This window comes from Helicoverpa armigera, chromosome 19, assembly GCF_030705265.1.
Source record: "Helicoverpa armigera isolate CAAS_96S chromosome 19, ASM3070526v1, whole genome shotgun sequence".
Classification (NCBI taxonomy): Eukaryota; Metazoa; Arthropoda; class Insecta; order Lepidoptera; family Noctuidae; genus Helicoverpa; species Helicoverpa armigera.
In genome coordinates, this window is record NC_087138.1 from 4,049,484 (window position 1) to 4,069,378 (window position 19,895).

At 39.1% G+C, this 19,895-nt stretch overlaps 1 protein-coding gene across 1 annotated transcript; it reads right to left on the reverse strand.

The window, feature by feature from the left end:
* Positions 1 to 416: 416 nt before the first annotated feature.
* LOC126054728 (kielin/chordin-like protein) lies at positions 417 to 17,101 on the reverse strand. Its single transcript, XM_064039519.1, has 10 exons — positions 17,011 to 17,101; positions 14,008 to 14,172; positions 12,761 to 13,294; positions 12,034 to 12,165; positions 10,057 to 10,182; positions 8,014 to 8,055; positions 5,543 to 5,662; positions 4,823 to 4,948; positions 3,756 to 3,950; positions 417 to 655 (listed from the first exon to the last, which is right to left on the reverse strand). The coding sequence occupies exons 2-10, from the start codon at positions 14,084 to 14,086 to the stop codon at positions 504 to 506; spliced, it is 1,506 nt and encodes a 501-aa protein (XP_063895589.1). The 5' UTR covers positions 14,087 to 14,172; positions 17,011 to 17,101; the 3' UTR covers positions 417 to 503.
* Between the last annotated feature and the right edge of the window lie 2,794 nt (positions 17,102 to 19,895).

The window sequence follows — 19,895 nt, forward strand, 5'->3', positions numbered from 1 at the left end:
CAAGGACCGCAGTTATAATAAAGTAGCTATCTAAATTATATACTTCTTTCATGGGATATTGTGTCAAATGTTAGAATAAACTACCATACAATATTCTGGAACTGAATGACATGAGGTTTAGAACTCATATAAGAGCTACAAGATGCTTGGAAACATCCTGGTCCTGCTCTAGTAAGGACATACTGACATCGAATTAATTACCAAATTAAAATTACACCAGGCATCACCTGCACGACGAGAGAGACCAACGAGGCAGTAGCAGAGGCTTTTAGAATAATGATAGAACAGATCTAAACAACTGTCAAACTTTAGTTCACGACCGGCATATTCGGCAAGTCTGGACGCAGCCTTACATGGGGCGACTGCCTTCTAGACATTCTGGCTTCCATATTTTTTTGACATTTATGCCGCTTTGCATTAAGTATCTATCAGGGATGAGCAAAATATTTTGAGACCAGTTTCATAAGATTTATTGACGTTGATATTCACAAAGAAACCACAGTTTAGCCGATCAAGGGGCTGATGACTTGTTTGACACACTCGGCATCTGTGAAGCACATATTGTGGGACCCTGGATCGTTGCCGCCACAAAGACATATGCTGCAGGGCTGGTTCGGGTTGTGGATGAAGGTACCTTTGAGACATGCGGCATTACCTGCAAAATGTAACGTGGCATCATTAATATAAAGATCAAGCAATCAATCATTTATTTATTTACGTACATTTCATCGTCATTATAATAAAAGTGATTTTTTTCCTATTTTATTAAGTTAGATATCAGTATATCTTCAGAAAGCCCTGGGGCCGTATGTTCCAAAACTTTGAAAATATTGGTAGTGCTTCAAATAGAACCACTTATAGTTTCGCCATGTCTGTCTGTCCATCCGTCCGTACGTCCGAGCTTGATCTCAGTGACCATTAGAACTAGACAGCTGTTTGCCACCAATATGCATATCAATAACGCCGGCAAGTGGTAGGGTACAAAATAGGGTCTTTCGTCATCTCGACACACTTAACAAAACTCAAAATTTTAACATTTATGATAAATGTTAAAATTTTGAGTTTCACCAACTGAACATATGATATGATAAATGTTAAAATTTTGACATTTATCATATATGATAAATGTTAAAATTTTGAGTTTCACCAACTGAACACATTCGTGGTGAGTTAAGTGTGTCGAGATGACGAACGACCCCATAATATGGAAAAGAATGTTTTATCAAGGTACGTCCGCTAACTGGGGAATGTTTTTTTTTTTCATTCCAACCCTAAAGAGTGATATATGTATGTATTGTTGGACAGGTATTTAAAATAAATAGGAGTTTACTCAAATGTTGATCATGTTTATGTTTTCGGAAATAATGTAAGGCTTATAATTATTTTGGGCTACTTCGCGCTGTTAAGATTTTTCTGAGTTTATGGGGATGGAATAGGTATAAGTTATAATCGGGAAACTACGGAATCCTACACTGAGCGTGGCCCGACACGCTCTTGGCGTGTATTTTCATTATACTGAAGTTTTACTTAATGTGATCTGAAATAAAGTATAAATTGATCATAAGAAATACTCGCAGCGTGAGTGTGATATCGTACAACACTTTTAATTAAATCTTTAATTGCAAACAAGTCTTTGTATTAGTAGATATCGCCTTTTTCCCAAAAAGGCTATATATAGCTACATGTTGTGCATAACAAGAAAGAAAAATTAAATGTGATTTATATTACTTACGAGTTTAAAGGCAGAATTCCGTGGATAGCGGCTACGACAGCCGCGCGCGGCTTACGACAGTCGTCGGCCGCGCGCGACAATAGTCAACATATGAAAATGTATGGCGCCGCTGCCGAGGCCAGCGACAGTCGCGCGCGGCCGACGAATTTCGTGAGCCGCGCGCGGCCGTATGCATCTCAACATGGTCTAGCGCTTAATAACATCTATAGAATTTTAGTAAAACCAGAATTGAATTGTTTTTTATTTAGTCGGCAAAACTTCCTTTTGTTTTCATTACAATACAAATGCTTTTGAATCAGTATTGGGTAGTATCCTTCATCATTTCTACTTTTTAAAAATAGGGTCGATTGGTAACCTATTTTCATAATACAGCCACAGCAATACGTCATCCTCTTCTTCTTCAAGGATATCAATTAGCACTTCGACTAGAGGGAACGGACGAACAAAATCTACTAATCTCAACACAATGCCGCGCGCGGCTTACGAAATTCGTCGGCCGCGCGCGACTGTCGCTGACCTCGGCAGCGGCGCCATACATTTTCATATGTTGACTATTGTCGCGCGCGGCCGACGACTGTCGTCAGCCGCGCGCGGCTGCGTAAGCCGCGACCCACGGAATTCTACCTTTATATTGTATATCTGCAAAGGAAAGGATAATGTTTATATTTATCAGAAAACGTACCCACGTATGTGTACACACACACAACCACAACCTATATTTGTCATTATTTAGGGTGGAGTTTATTTATTATTAAGATATTGTAAAAAGTTTTTAGTAAATAAAAAGTATACAGGAATGAATTTTATCCAGTGCGCAAACTTTGTCAACTTATAGTTAAATAAGTTTTAAAGATACGTATATTTATATTTTGTCGTGGTTTAGTACAAAAAAGAAAAGTTATTGATATCGAAAGATGTTTATTTTGTAACCGATTGTACGTTCACCATTTTAATAGTTTAAATTGATTTAATACAAAAAATATAAACAAAATTTTTAATGCTGATTACGCGCCAAGAATGTTCAGGGTTACCGCTAGAAAATAAAAAAAGCAAAATAAAAAATTATTTATGTTGTTTATGTTTTAAGAATAAATTAATGCGATTGTTATTAATTTGTTGACTTACAATTGTTAAAATAAGATAAAAATATAACTGATTCAATAATATTTTATTTTTAGTTTTGTATAAAGATAAGTAGTTTAAGTTTGTATATATGTATAGTATGCACATAAAAGTGATTCAATTGTTTTTTTGGGAAGACAAAACTGTTGATCATAACATTTTTTTATGCTGGCAAGGTGTTAGAAAGAGACAAACGGCCTCCGTTCTAACTATCCATCTCGGCTCGGATTTGCCTCTGTGTATTATGCAACCAATTTAGTGCCTTTACCTTATTGCGTTGGAATAGAGTTCATTTTCGTAAATATATATTTTGAGCGTGCGCAATCTTGTTTAGTATATTACATCTATGAGTATTGCACACGATATTCTAAATTCAAATCACTTTGCCGCTCTAGAGGATAAAAACGGCTTTTGCGCTCAGATATCAAAGGGTAAAACTACTCTTTCCGAGATGGTGGGATGAAAAATATATTTCTCGCTTGCTTCGTTATAAACCTACATAACATTATCCTTTATGAAACTGGTATAGCCGATTTCGGCCACTGGAGATCAGCCAGCTGCTCAAGACATATTATAGTGCACAAGCAGCATTTGCGCTGATACAAGTGCACTCATTATTCCTTCACTCTCATAGCCCGATGGGACGGAAAATCCGACACGACCGGAGAGAGATCAGGTGCTGGGCCGACATTAACGTTCTCTCCGATGCACGGGTGAATCAATCACCAACTTCCAGACTACGGGCTGCTTTTGTGAAGGTTCCTAAAATGCACAAAGCGATTTCGGCCCGGCCCGGGAATCGAACCCCGGACTTCAAGCACAGCAGTCTCGCTTGCGACCACTATACCAACGAGGTAGTTCACAGCACTTGGCCTTAGGATATGATGAAATAAGTTGTTACGGTTGTGAGCAGCAGCAAGTCGGGTTGTCCAGTCTGCAGTACTGTCAGTGCAATGTGTCATAGTGCAGATCTTTCGGCCGTGCAGACATATGCAAGTGTTGCAAGCACCGCCGGAAGGGAGTTCCTCATAATCAATGCAAGTCTCGAGTTGCCGACTCGCTACAGCACGTGAAGTTGACCCTCCTTGGAGTTGTGCTGCGAAAATGACAAAATAACGTGAATGAAAAATTTTACTAAATTGTAGTCTCTAAATTCAAATTAAAATCAGCGGCAATAACTAACAAAGTCACTTTCGTTAGTAACGATTTAGTAATCAGTGCAAAGTCAAATCATTTATTTCATTTATTTTAGGCCTTCACAAGCACTTATGAACGTCAAAAAAAATATAAATAAAGTTGATTCTAGTTGCCCATTCCAAAAGTAGCTTCCTATGGAGAAGAACGGGCAAGAAACTCCATGGTTACTCTTTTAAAAATAATAGGTATTACAGTTTGTATGTATTGATACATACTATAATAACATGCGAAGATCATGCAGAATCACAATAGACAAAGAATATGAGAATAGAAAAAAGATTAAAATGCTGCATGGTGTTCACATTTACAAATGTTTATATTTTTGTACAAAGTTACAAACAAACAATCAAAAGAAGAACACAATTTTACTAGCGGGTGTAATTTTAAATTCGCAATTTGATACTGTCAGTGCGTCCTATGGAGCAGGACCAGCATGTTTCCAAGCATTTTTATCTTGAATATAATCTTCTAATTTATAATATGCTTTTTTACAGAGTGTGGCTTTTATATGAGTGCTTTCGTATGCAGAGCAAGCTTTTATGTACCTATTCCATGACCACCCCATGCTCATTCCCTATTAGTGCAGAGCACTTCGTCGTGATCTCAAATTCATATATAGGGGCACCGGGGATCATCATGCTCATTCTTATACATTTCCCCTTCTTTGCGCTTTTTCTCTTTTTTTTTTAATCCTCACGCAAAAGATTCGAAGTCATCTGAAAACAGTTTTTCAATGAAGTTCATGTCGCCGCTACTTGAAGAAGTACTTACCATCAGCATTGGGCAGGCAAGGTCTTGACGTGCAGAACTCCTGGCCGCCTTGACATATGCAGAAGTTACAACCATCAGCCAAGTAATATTTGTGTCCTTCGACACATCTGCCAGATCGTCCTGTAACTGAATATAAAAAGATACACAAGAAAATGAGCTTGCATGTTAAGATGACATTTTACTGGTGGTCCGCCCCGGCTGTAGGTACTTCTTTGGTTTGAGCTGCAAAACCCTCAGATGACCACTCTCGCTGCGGGTGCAGTGAATAGGAGTGTAAGACTTGTGCTCAACTTTGGTCATTCAGCTCCATACTTAACACCGATACTCAGATGTATCCGTTTAGACTCGAAGCTGACCTCAACAAAATTGCAAAAACCGGCCAAGTGCGAGTCGGACTCGCGCAGGTACGGTACTCGCCCGGTAAGGAACCCATTTATAAAAAAACGGGAAAAAAGTCACGTTTGCTGTATGGGAGTCTCCCGAAATATTTATTAATATTTTTATTTATTTATAATTAATATTTATCAACATGTGTGGTTATAGCGTCAACAAAAGTACATCATATGTAAAAATTTCAACTCCCTTACTGTCACGGTTCATGAGATACAGCCTGGTGACAGACGGACGGACGGGCGAAAGGACAGAGGAGCGAAAACAATAGGGTCCCGTTTTACCCTTTGGGTACGGAACTCTAAAAAGGGACAGAGGAATTAGACTTACTTTTGGCACTGGAGCATTCGATTTGCGTACATGTATATACTTTGCCAGAATTGCAAACGCAATAATTGCATGCATCTAGTCTTAATCTGTCTGCAAACTCGCAAGATTTCGTTTTGACAGCTGAAATTGGCAAAAAATACCTCTGAAGAAATGTCAAAATTATTTTAAAGGTGTACGTCTTTCAGACATATGTATTAACTTAGATTATGGGTCCGTTCAGACATAAGACTCCGGCTCGGAGAGGAGAGAAAATCGAGTACTTAGTATTTGTAGTAAGGTTTATTTTTGAATGTGCACTGAATGAATGAAATGAATGAAATTTATTTATTTGCTAGAATATAGGTACATTATGACATAGTTGATACAATAAAAAAAATTTAGTCTCACTATATTCGACTTCGAATATAGTTAAATATTTCGAATTTAGTCATGCAAATATTTTAAGTTTTATAATCTAGTAGCTAAGTTTAAAGTACAATAAATATATTTCTCCTCTTGGTAGGTGCTCTTTGACTGTATAAAAACATTTTTCAATAAGCCAATTTCTGAGGGACTTCTGAAATTTTCTCTGTGACTGTACTGTATGTGTGCGTCTTCTTAAAATGTTTGCACAGACAGACATGATCATACCCGACCGATTTGGTATCGTTAAGACTTTTGATGGCTTTAACTACTTCTGTCGGTGTGCAAGGTTTAAAAAATATGTAAGAGTTCATGTTTTCAACACTGTTTTTTTGTTGCATTGCATTTGGTACCGTTTTTTGAAGTATTAAGTGTAGTAAAGTACTCATTAAAGATATCTGATATATAATATGCATTTGGATCATTTAGGTACAATCTTATTATTTTCGTTTTTATAAAGGGGAAACAAAGAGAACATAAAAATGGTGTCATAAAAGACATTGAATGCATTATTACTATCGATCTCATCGTACACATCAGATCAATTGAGACAAACAGTTAATGAGTTTCCGAACATTTTCGTCGTGACAACATTTTTTTAGTACGTACCAGTATTTAAGTCTATTTGTTTCTGTTGAAGTTGAGAACTTTAGTACTTGACACGTGTTATGATCTGATAACCGATGATTATGAATTTTGTTTGAAGTGTTTTTAATATTACTATAAATGTGATCAATGCATGACTTCAGTCTGGTTGGGGAATCGATGTGTGATATGATATAAGATTGTAATTAGAAAGTATATTTTTAGTTATATTGTACCTATGTTGTATCAATATTTACATCATCATCATCAGTTTGTATCAATGTTTACATCGCCTGCTATAATGATTCTTTTCTTTTTATTTCTGTAGGTTAGTTTGTGTAAAAGTAGGTAAACAGTAAGCGATTAGTGGAGTCCACTCGTGACCAAAGGGCTGGCCTATACTTCGGCCAAAGGATATGCATTGCCGTCCAGCGTGGCTAGCAGCTAGCCTTTTGGGCACGATCCTAGCTGACAGCGATGCGGATGAATATTTTGATGCTTAGTTTTAATATTTCCCTATCAAAAGTAGGGTTAATTTTTCAAATAATTTAGTTGCGTTTACATTTGGGATTGTATAAACACAAATAATTTAACAATACAGCAAGGGTATATTATCAACCACGCAGCATCCGAAACAAATTTTAATTGGTGTCATATCCAAATTTTTACGCAGTAGGATGATACATACGTCTCCACGCTTTTGATTTCCCCTAGAAAAATTATTCTCTAATTTAAAGGTTTCAGAAACACAAATATTGTCAATTCTTCAATACTTCATTCTAGAAGGCTAAGTTTGTTCAGTACTCTGGCGATATCCTGATGAAAGACACTAATAACATCGAATTTTCTTTTTTTATTATTGCCGAAAAAATGTTTCTGTTTTGTTTTTGACTACGTTATTTACTGATTTAGCAGACAGGGGTCCTACCATTTGGCGCCGAGGATGTTAATAGTAGGTAATTATTTTATCCCATGACTAATAAATAAATACTTACTGATCAAATTAGTCATACAATAACCATAAAACTCAGAAACAGAGTTAAATAAAGTCAAAGCAAAGTGTAAAATGGAACGTTTTCAAGGATGATTTGGATGCGTTCAAAATATTATGTTATGCAATAGAAAAATAATATTTATTTATTTCATTTCTATACATAGTCAGGTCAAAAATTAACTTTAATTGTTCTTTGTATTGTTTTGTTTTAATCGATTTCAAAACATGACATTTGCCTAAACAACAGTATTTTATCGAAGTTGTTTGAAATGGTTTCGCATCACTACTACAACTATCAGTTGAAACGTCATAGGGATCATCATTCGGCATGCGAACTGTAGCTATTTCCCGCGGTTTCGCCCGCATCCAGGGGCTATTTCTTCTCTAGCCAACAAAAAATGATTTTTAAAAAGTAGTTCAATACTTTTGTAGTTTTAGGGTACAAAAAACCATCAAAAATGTTTCATTTTGTTTACAGAAGTATGCGTACCTTGACAAACTTTTGGAAACCAGTATTTATCTTTTGAACAGTCTGAAAAAAGAAAAAAAAACAAATTATTGAACAGACTTGTAGTTTTTATTTCAACTGTATACTTTCTGTTCTCTATTTATTTGAGGTCTGCACCGCGCCGGGCATGCGTGTTGGTGAGCGCAGCGTGGGAATGTTTTAGCTTCCAAGATGTTGCTGCTCAACTCCGAGCAAGGGACTTATTTTACTAAGTGTTGTTTGGTGTTTATACCGCTATCAGCACCCCGGGCAGGTAAGCTGGGTAACAAAAATCATCAAATGACCCCTCCCGCTGTGGGTTAGCAACGGTGAGGCAGTGTCAGACTTTTACGGACTAAAAACCATCCATTTATGTACCAGGGCCGCGGTATCTCTTTCGAACAATCCCGCATTGCCGGCAGGCCTTGGCTCTGCTGGGCCCGATGGGGTTTGCAGACGACACGGGTTTGTTGTTTAAGCAGACGGAGGCACGATGAGCCTCCCGAACTCACCGCTAACACACCCACTCCTGGCCGGGAGTAATCTCGCGACGCCCGGCGCCCGTCTACCTGATGGACGAGAAGAGGTGCGAACTCTCAGTCGTTCCGCCGTCTCCTTCTCAAGCATGACTGCTTCGCAGAAGGAGGCGACGGCATCCCATTCCTTCTCGCCCCAGATCATGGCCTGAACCAGGGCCGTCCGGCCAGAGGTCGCCGCTGCCAATTGCCTCGACGAGGACACGGCGGTGCCCCTCCCACGCAATGCGCATGCAGGTGCGCACAGTCCAGACTGTGTGGTCCACCGTGTCCTTAGGGCTGTCTGCTCAGCGGTGACACCCGGGCGCCACCTGCGTCCTGCGGCAGGTGAGGGCGCCGTAACTCCTCCCGAGCCACTCCTCAAAGAGGAGACTTTCCGCCACTATGGTGGCGTGCATTCCAAGGCCCATGAAAGCACATTGCCTCGGAATGTGCAAAGCCAACTCCAGCCCCAGCAGCTGGATCCTCTCTTTTACTGTCGCAGTCCCACGCGTTATTATGTCGGCCGCGTCCTGGTGCGACCTCCCTTGTGCCAGTACCAGCGTGTAGTCAGTGTAGCACAGTACGCTGACGCCGCTAGGGAGGTCGGCGCACAACACTCCGTAGCCGATGTTCGGTGCAAAAGCGGCCCCAGAACATTTCCCTGTTTTGACTGGGGTATATTATGACGAACCAATCCAACAGATAGACTGGTACACATTCAAACGTGACTATTCAAGCGCTAACTTACTAAAATTTAAAGTGTGCATGGAAGTGATCAAGTTTACAGATGTATTCGAAACAAAGAGTGCCGAACAAGCGTTTGCTTTATTCCACAACGAATTTAAATTGTTCTATGACCTGTGCTTTCTGTATATTATTCTGTATATTCCTGTGCTTTTATATATAATTGATAAATACCAAAGATATAAAAAATAAATAAATAGTCAATAAACGGAAAATAAAGATAAAAGAATAACAATATAACGATAGTAGTCAATGAGCCAGTCAGAGGCAGAGCTTGGGTTCTGGGCGGAGACGTCAAATCGGATGTACCGGTGATCAGAATAGACGCTCTCCTCGAAGCGCCAGACGATGACACAAAGAAGCAAAGCCGGGCTGGCGAACGATGTGAAGATGTCCACCACAGACCCGCCCTGCATCCGTACACATGTGGGGACGCCCACTTGACGTGTTATGCCCAGGGGAGCTCGCACAGGGAAGCGACGTTGATAGCCACGGCTGCTTCACAAGAAGAAGACCACAGTGTGTCATAGCACCCGAAGTGCGCCAGGATACCACATCATGGTCAGCGGCCCGGATAGCTGTCGAGTCCACCATTAAGTATCTAACGGATAAAGCGGGGTGCTACCCCGCACCGTGCACCTCACTACCCCGTGCATGTGATGAGGCCAGCACCAGTTGGGAATTTGGAAGCTCACGGCCCCGCGTTGTGCGATATTGCGCAACTTAATACCTAGTAATAGTAGCCTGCCTCTCAAATTATAAAATACCAAGATATTTGACTTACCTGTGACGGTAACACAGTTTATTTCCCGCTTACAGGTATATGAACCGTCAAGATGCATGCAATAACACCGATGACATGCACCCACTCTAAATTGTTGTCCTAAAGGGCATTCTGTTTCAATTTGAGCTGAAAGTAGGATAAAAAGTGTGGCTTTTAAAAATATGGTATGATCGTCTGGCAAAAAAAAACAGAAACCACAGTGAAAGACTAAAACATTATTTCAATTTTTTTTTTTCAAAAATTTTTTCATTAGTAAACAGAAGAAAAATGTTGGACTTCACATTTCTCCACACGCTTTTCCCTTTACCTCATGATTTTTTATTCAAGTTCGAAAAAATTATGTAGGTAAAACTAAATAAATGAACACGTGTTTCAGGATTTTTTTTTTATTGAAAATTGTAATAAAAAAATACACTTTTCATTTTTGGATCAAATTGAGCACAAAATTACTTTTTACATTTGGATCACATTTGGTTCATTAAGCAGAAAATCAACATTAAAAAATAAATAAAAAACCGGCTAAGTGCGAGTCAGACTCGCACACGAAGGGTTCCGTACCATTATTTAAAAAACGGACAAAAATCACGTTTATTGTATGGGAGCCCCCCATTTTATTCTACTTGTCAGATTTGTTTTTATAGCGGCAACAGAAATACATCTTCTGTGAAAATTTCAACTCTCTATCACGGTTCATGAGATACAGCCTGGTGACAGACGGACGGACAGAGGAGCGAAAATCCCCGCCATGGGACTTGGACGGGAAAGCCCTCGCGTCACTCTATATATGGTGCGAGGTTGCGGTGGGGCGGGGCGAGCGCCTCGTGCCTCGGCAAGTTGCGGAATGGGAGCAGCGACTTGCGCGACCCACGGCAGGGCACGCCGCTGAAGGAGTGGCTCGAGAGACGCCACGGCCTCAGCTTCCGGCTGACAGAGGTTCTTACCGGACATGGGTGTTTCGGAAGGTTCCTGTGTCGCATAGGCCGGGAAACCACGACCGAATGCCACCTTTGTGGCATCTGCAGCGAGGACTCGGCGCTGCACACGTTGGTGGAGTGCCCAGCATGGGCAACGCAGCGCCGTGACCTAGCGGCAGCAGTAGATGCTGCGGGAAGTCTTTCGCTGCCGGCTGTCGTGTCCTGCATGGTCGGCAGCGAAGAAGGGTGGAACGCCGTCTCCTCCTTTTGTGAGGATGTAATGGTTTTTTGTCTGCCAATTAGGACGACGCCTAACATAGGCTTTATTTTATCCCGGTACGGGTAGTAGTTACCACGGGACGCGGGTGAAACCGCGGGAAAACGGCTAGTACATATAAAAGAAAGTCGTGTTAGTTACTCCACTTATGACTCAAGAACGGCTAAACCGGTTTAGCTGAAAATTGGCAGGGAAGTAGATTAAAGCCAGGAGAAGGACATAGGAGTTTTTGTCACCATCCGGCTATGGGAAGCGGTTATCTCGGGACGCGGGTGAAGCTAGTAAAAAATATAACTATCGGATCTGTATTACTTTAGTTGTAGTTGTCAGTGAGGGTTAAAGCCCTAAAAGTAAATTTGTTTTATATTCAGAAATTCATTGCGACGTACATTCATGAGGTTAGATACCAGCCAGCATAAATATGCATTTCACAAGGCGTATCACCCGTGGCCGGGTATCGCCTTCCCTGAATACGTAGTTTGTCGGTAAGTACTCTGGATCCCTCGCTCAGTCCTGGATTGCCAAGCTGATAACGCTCACTTTGGTCGTGTGGCTCTGTCACCGTCACGAAATTTGACATAAGCCACACGACATGCGGCAACAGCTACGTAGTACAAGATCGAGTAACAATAGTAATGGCGTCCAAGGCCTATTTTGTCACGACGGCCATTCATTAGCTTGCTGCGTGGGACTGTTTTAGTGCACAAGCATTTACACAGACACAGATGCACTACCAATTCCTTCGCTCTCTTAGCCCGGTCTGAAGTAAAAATAGGAATATCTTACGCTTCTTATTCTTGTCAGGAACACAATGAATATTATCTGTACAATGCCAGAATTTCCGCGCGCAGAAACACGCGTTACATGAATCTTTTACATAATAGTCTTTATGTTTACATAGTTGTGAATTTTTGATAGCTGAAAACAAAGAAGTTAAAACTGTCAGGTTTCAAATTCTTACATAAAATAACTGGAACTAAAAGACTAGAACTGTTTCCGTAAGGATTAATAAGTTATTCTAAAAACTTCATTCTAAACTTCGCATCTGAATCCGCCGTGAGTTTCCTTCCGTGAGACTTCTGTATTTACTAAAAATTAGATATATAAAAACAATGTATTATTAATAGAGGTATTTTATTACGATTACTGTTACTGTTACAGCCTTTTTATCGTCCCACTGCTGGGCTCAGGCCTCCTCTCACACGGAGAAGGATTGAGCATTAATCACCACGCTTGCTCAATGCGGGTTGGTGATTTCAGACTTTATAGTCCAGGTTTCCTCAAGATGTTTTCCTTCACCTTTTTATCAGCCATTGGTGTCTAAGTATACTTAGAAAGTACATACAAACTTAGAAAAGTTGCATTGGTACTTGCCTGACCCTGGAATCGAACATACACCCTCATACTCGAAAGGTTGATTCTTTACCCACTAGGCCACCACGACTAAGGTACTGCAAAAATATAATTGCAGAAAAACCCCTTCTTTCTTAGCAGTCGGATAAAAAAATCTTACGTAAAAATACAGGATTTCCATTTTCATCATACTCTGGGGGTAGCTTCATTGGGTTCTTACATATATGACATGGTGTCCTAGATGGTTTAGTAGTTGGTTTAGTAGATGGTTTCTTAGGTGATTTTGTACATGGAGGAGTACATGGTGGAGTAGATGGGTCTGTACATGGTGGAGTACATGGTGGAGTTGATGGGTCTGTACATGGTGGCGTAGATTGTTCTGTACATGGTGGAGTTGATGGGTCTGTACATGGTGGCGTAGATGGCGTACAAGATGGTGGGATAGATGGTGGGATAGGTGGTGGGATAGATGGTGGGATAGATGGTGGGATAGATGGTGGGATAGATGGTGGGATAGATGGTGGGATAGATGGTGGGATAGATGGTCGTTTAGTCGGTATCGTAGGTGGTAACTCAGGTTCCCTGGTTTCACAATATCTTAGACACGCCCACTTCGTGCAGCCGTGACAGAAGCAATAAGTGCACTCATCCAACTGAAGTTTGTCTCCTTCATTGCAATCTTTGATATATAATACTGAAAGAAAAAAAAAGTTATATCTATATAGGAGTACCGCTAAGTATAAAGTATCCTACTTTATATAGGGGTTTTATACCAATTTATTAATTATACCAATTAAAAGATTAAAGTAATTAAACGTAATATAAACTACATATTTTCACCATCAATGTTTTTTTTTTGTATTGGCCATTATTTTATTGACAGGTAACGAAAATCTTTCAGAGTCTCTGTTCAGTTTTTTGCTGTTGATTAAGAGACCAGCTACGTAGAACATTTATTTTATTACCATAACAATGTTTATGTACCTAGCTAAAACAACCTATATGGGTGCACTGTAGTACATAACCTTAAGAAACAAAACTGGTTATAACTTTTACTACCAAAGTTTAAGTAAGAATTTACAAAGGGCTTGTCTATCATATTAAATTACCCACCAATTAAAACAAAAAAATATCACAAAACACGAAATTTTATTAGCGGTAAGGAAGTTCCATACGAGCCTGCCGTTCGCCTTTAAAATATGAATTATGTGAAGTTAGGTTTGATTTGATTACCCCAGTTTTTTAAATTTATAGTTTATTTAAGCACATGTTGCGTAAGAAAAACGCAATTTCTTTTACTTCTCACACTGGGGTACAATAACTTACACGGAGGTATTCTTTTTACAATCTCATATCTTAATTGAGTGTAGGTAGTTATAAGGTTATGAAGGAAAGGCTTATACATACAGTCTTCATCTGTGACTTGGTAAGCTCCCCTAGCATTTTGAGGATCATGCAATTCTGGACACCGTCTTCCCATGCACATCCAGTAATGAGCTATGCATTTGCAACGTGCACATCTTTCATATTTTACAGCCCACAGGTCACATTTAGAATTTACTCTCAAAGAATCTGAAAATAAAAATATTATCATCTGCCTCGCTTGTTCCCAACTATGTTGGGGTCTACTACCTACCTGACCTCCTCAACCCTGGGCGACCCGATACCCTTTCTTTATATTCCGATAATTTACCAATACACAACATATAATTTACCAATTGTTCTGTTCTCTTCTTAAGATGGAAAATAGCGCTTAAAAAGCCTTTTAATTGATATATGACTCATAAATGGAGGTGGGGTACATTATCTTTCAGACATATTACTTATATGTATATGGTAGTTTTCATTTGGCTAACGGTGAATATTTGCACAGACATAACCAAGTGGGCAAGATTATCCACCAGCAGCTTGCTCTGCAATACAACCTTGTAGACCTTGAGGTACTGTACTACAAGTATGCGCCCGACCCAGTTCTCGAAAAGAACCGTATCACGTTGTACTGGGATCGATCTATCATCACTGACAGCACTATTGTAGCCAATAAGCCTGATATAGCGGTGGTAGATCGATTAGCGCGCCGCGCGATGATAGTCGATGTCGCCGTTCCGCATGACGAGAACCTCGTGAAAGCTGAGAAAGAGAAACAAATAAAATATCTCGACTTAGCGCACGAGGTTGTCGCCATGTGGACACGGCCGTTATTGTGCCGATTGTCGTTACGGCCAATGGTCTAATAGCCAAGAGCCTCGATCAACACCTCATGAGGCTCTCGTTAGGCAGCTGGATCAAGGGACTGATTCAGAAGGCAGTACTCCTTGATACGGCGCGTATTGTGAGGAGGTTTCTGTCTCTGGGACCCTAACCACAGGTACCTTGGACCCTGTGCCCGGTATCGGTGGCAACATATATTTTGTATTTTTAAATGTTTTTTATTTTATATTAAATATTTAAAAATGTAATTTATATGTTTAACAATAATTAAATGATAATTAGAGATATAATGTGTTGTTTGAAAATACAGCTTATAATTGATATTTATCAAGTATTTTTCTGTCTTTCCAAAACCAAATGTTTACACTTGTTTTTAAAATTGAATGCGTTTTTAATATTTTTAAAAGGTGTGGCAATATTATTCCATATTTTCGATGCTGCATATTTGAAGCTACCCATTATCCCTGTGTTCTGTGGTATAATAAGTTTATTTTTCAGTTTAGATCTAATATTTAAGTTATGCGCATCAGCGCACCAAAATGATGGACGTTTATCAGTGATAACCCTATGTATGAAACCTAATAAATGCACATGACGTCTTGATTCCATATTAAGCAATCCTTTTGCATTTATGATAGGAGCTATATGTGAGACTTTCTTGGTTCTCTGTAGCAAAACCGAATGCAAGCAATTTGAATATTTTTAAGCTATTGCATAGCTTCTATCGCAGGCCTTGAGCGCGGGGACCAAATCCAGAAATTCCGTAACGAAAAAACCTCACGCTCCCCACTCCGACGGGCACGGAGGTGTGGCTTGAAGGCCGTGCATCGTCTAACGTCGTGTCAGTTCGGCAGTCTTCGACACGACGCTGTGTGTCACACGTTTCGAAATTTCAATTATGTTTCGACATTTTTATGTTTTTTTTTTTCATTTCGTTGTAAAATAAATAATTATAATTGCATAAGTTGATACAGAATGCTATGCAATAGCTTTACCGCGGCAGTCCCCGAGTGCCACACGTATTTTTTTTTTATCTTTTGAAGTATCCTAGTATACATTCACAACATCACAGCAATTGAATGATGAGAGCACCAATAAATCAGATAGTAGTTTCGTTACGTCTTCAGAGAGGAATTCCCGAATAAAATGCATTCCGCACTAAGTTATTGAAATGGTCTGAAAAGCGGAGTTCATTGTCCATAAGCGGACCTAAGTTTTTAGTAATTCTTACCCTTTCGAGCTCCTCTCCGCTCACAAAAATTGGTTCGTATAGATTTTCAGCAGTATTTATTTGGTGTTTCGTGCCGATTATCATGCATTTGATTTTCGATGCTTTGAGTACCAGAGTGTTATTTTGAGACCAGTCGACGATTCCATCTAAATCTTTCGTGATATTTTCTATAGCATAATTTATTTCTGAAGGCATACATGATTTATATATTTGAGTATGGTCTGCATATATGTACCTCGGTGGACTTTACAGTATTGCAGGTTGCAGGGTCTTTGGTAAGTCGGCTTTGTGAAGTTTCTAAAACCTACAAAGTGATTAGGGCCCGACCTGGGAATCGAACCCGAGACTTCGTGCCGCGCTTGCGAAATTTAGACCAATGGAGCAGTAAATTCAACTATAAGTAGATTAGTATTGTGGAGGTATGAGAGCAGAAAGTAAAGCTCATCGTACCTCGCGATAAAGGGAGGATCCTCCGACCGGACAGGAGTTTTGTCCGGTGGTCTACTGCCCGATCTATGTGTATTCATTGTGCGCGCGAACACTGCATGTGCGATGCAGGTTAGTTGCGTCTCCGAATGTGTAGACGGCGGTGTTGTGAGTTGTAGTAGTTTTTAGATTCTAAGTTGTAGATGGCGGTGTGAGTTCTAGTACCGCTACAGTATATAAAGATAGAGAAATGAAAAAATATTTTTATAAAAAATAAATCCAACTCCCAAAAACATTGAAAAGAAAAAAAAACTATTTTTAGGTGCACAGGCCTAGAATTCAGTGTCTTATAGATGTACTTAAGTTCATTTTGCCTATTTAGCTATTTTTTAATTCTCCAAAAGAAAACCTCCCATTCAAGTCTGAATAATAACGCGCTTGAAATATTTTATTTTCATAAAACTTTTAAAAATTAAAACTTCTCTCCTGGATTTATGCATCAAAAATTCACCTGTTACTTAATATTCATTAGTTTTACCTACCTGGTATATTTCGGTAGTTGTTTGCGAATTTTCTTAAATTGTCAGTAAAGTTGGATGCCCATATGTTTTCATCGTAGATAACCTCACTAACTGCAGCCTGAAATATTTTAGAAAACAATAGAAAAATTGGTTCTTCATGTTTACGATTTGTCAATAATCAACAAAATGTAGGGTAGCTGTTGTAACTAAAAATATCAAGACGAGCAATACCTTAGTCTGCCCGTGACCATGGATGCTGTAAAGGATCCGAAACGTCGGGTTTAAATAATATTAATATAACCGCGATAACATCCGCAAAAGAAGTTTATTTAAATGTCTAATATTCGTGTAAGTAGCAAAAATTCACTATAAACCAAGCCAAAAATACTCGTTTTGTTGTATGAGACCCTTAAAATGTAATTATAGTTATTTCGGTCAGTATTTGCTGTTAAAGCGGCAACAGAAGTACATCATATGAGATACAGTTTACTAGCAGGTGGAAGGACAGACAAGTGGCGGAATCTAGTAATACCTACCTAGTTATATCGCTAGTATATATTTACTGTAGTGATCCATATCGCAGTCCGAGTCTAAAGTTTCGGAGCGGCCAAGACGTTAAACTGCGTCTGCGCCTGTCTTTGTTTCAGTTTCACTGCTGTGAGCATTTTTGCCATACAGAAAGGGGTTTTCTCTTGAATTCCTTTTCATTCCTTAACCAATGAAACCGTTGAAAACACATTCTGGTAACCATTGATTTTGAAACTACCACTTGTAATGCTTCTTTAACTACCTATGTTATATATTAATGATGGCGTTTTAGTCGATCACCTGCCACAGCGGCTGTTCTCTTATAAGGAGGTCAGCCAGTTGCGCAGGACATATTATAGTGCACCAGCTTTGCGGATACACAAGGTCCACTCCCAATTATTTTACCTCATAGCCCGATAGCCTATATATATAATTATCTTACAGTGGTAAAAAAATATAATTATCTTACACATATTATCAGGCACAGTACTCTCAACATGATTACCAAAAGACCGAACGTTTACTGGTACTTAATATTCTTACGATTGACGTTTTATATGGAACTGATTAAAAAGTTAAAAATTAATTGAAATTCAATTTTGCTTGTCACATTATAATATCGTACTTTTGAAGGTGTTTATAATTATTTTTTTATGATTATTATTTTTATCGCATATTTCAGGAAGATTAGCGGTTTCTGTGTCTGTTAAGAGCGCTATTACAAAATCGAATTGCTCAGTTGTAGGTAAATTAGACGATAGCCGGCAGCACTTGCGCATGTGTGCGTCTAGTGAAATACGCAACGCACGCCTGCGGACCGCCACGCGGCACAAACAAACTTGAGACTTTGCCACTTTTTTCCGAAATAATTTATTGTTTTTATAGTTTATGAAATACTAGCTTTCCGCCCGCGGCTTCGCCCGCGTGGAATTCGGTTATATTGCGGTATAAATCACAACTATAAGAAAACTTCTCATTCCCACGGAAAAATCTAAGAAGCGCGATGTAACGCTGGATACGATTAGTTGTTAAACCAAAACTGAATGGTACACTATATTATACGTTTTCCCTTGTGGAGCAAAATCATGCAGATTTTGGGCACTGGAAACCCGGGAACACGCTAAATAGAGCTGACCATGCGAAAAACAATGTTTTTCTAAGTGTACTCCAGCAACCCTTAGAGTTTGGCCTTGTGCTTTATTAATGGTCATTGCTAATGAAACCCTTATAGGAAATTGTAGTCTTTTAAATTGAAATGGGAGGTCTGTTGGAATAATCGGAATCCGAGGAATGAGTACACTTTCACCCTTTGCTGCGCCAGTTAAAATAGTGGCTGTAATAATGTTCCGCCCAAGCTGAGTGACACGCAGCCTGGTACCATTACACAGTCTAGGGGCATCGAGATTACGCAAGAGCATCACCGGAACACCTACTTTTAGTTTTAATTTAAGAGAAGGCACCCCAGATAATTCCAAAGAATTTAAAAACTCCACAGGATATGAGGCACTATGTTCTGTTTCTATCACTGTGTCTACAAATAAATATTCAGTATTTTCTCCCATAACTTCATTCAAAATATTTTCATTTATTATTTTAGTGACCGTTTCATTTTTTGGTGCTAATATTGCGCGTTCGCAGAGCCATTGATCATCATTTATATGACCGTGTAAGTCAGTATAAACTTTTGCTACCAACTCCGATTCGCTGCCCACAACATTACAAAACTCTTCCGTTAAAGTTATCATTCCCTCTGCATCTACTGTCATTTTAAACGACACACAGCGCCATCTACAATCCATCCATCAAGCAAACAATATTTTTGTTTTCCCTCGGGAATATCTATTTTTTCGGGATAAAAAGTACCCTATTATTTAATCCGGACTTCTAGCTTTACGTCTGCAAAATTTCAAAGCAATCGGTTCAGTAGTTACGGCGTCAAAGCGGAACAAACAAGCAAACAAACAAACTCACTTTCCGATTTATAATATTAGTAAGGATTATTTGTACCGATGAATTTTATAACCTAGAATAGCTCGATTGAGTTACAATAAACAAGTAATCGTTTACAATTTTTAAATTATTTAATCGACAACCAAACTTTTCACCATGTTTATCAATTACAAGTAATTGATTTATAAAAAAACTAAAATCTATAATTCGTCTTCCATGTATTGTATCTTCATTTTCCTGCAACAATGAAAACTAGGAATGTAGATAGTTTATTAAAACAAATATGTCACGTATACCTTTTGCGGGTGACAAAAAATACTTACCATATTATTTGTACTGGTATTCAATTGAGTCTGATAGGTAGTCTGAATTAAATATGCTTTCATTATCCTGCAAGAATCAAAGAAGTCCAATTACATTATTATGCA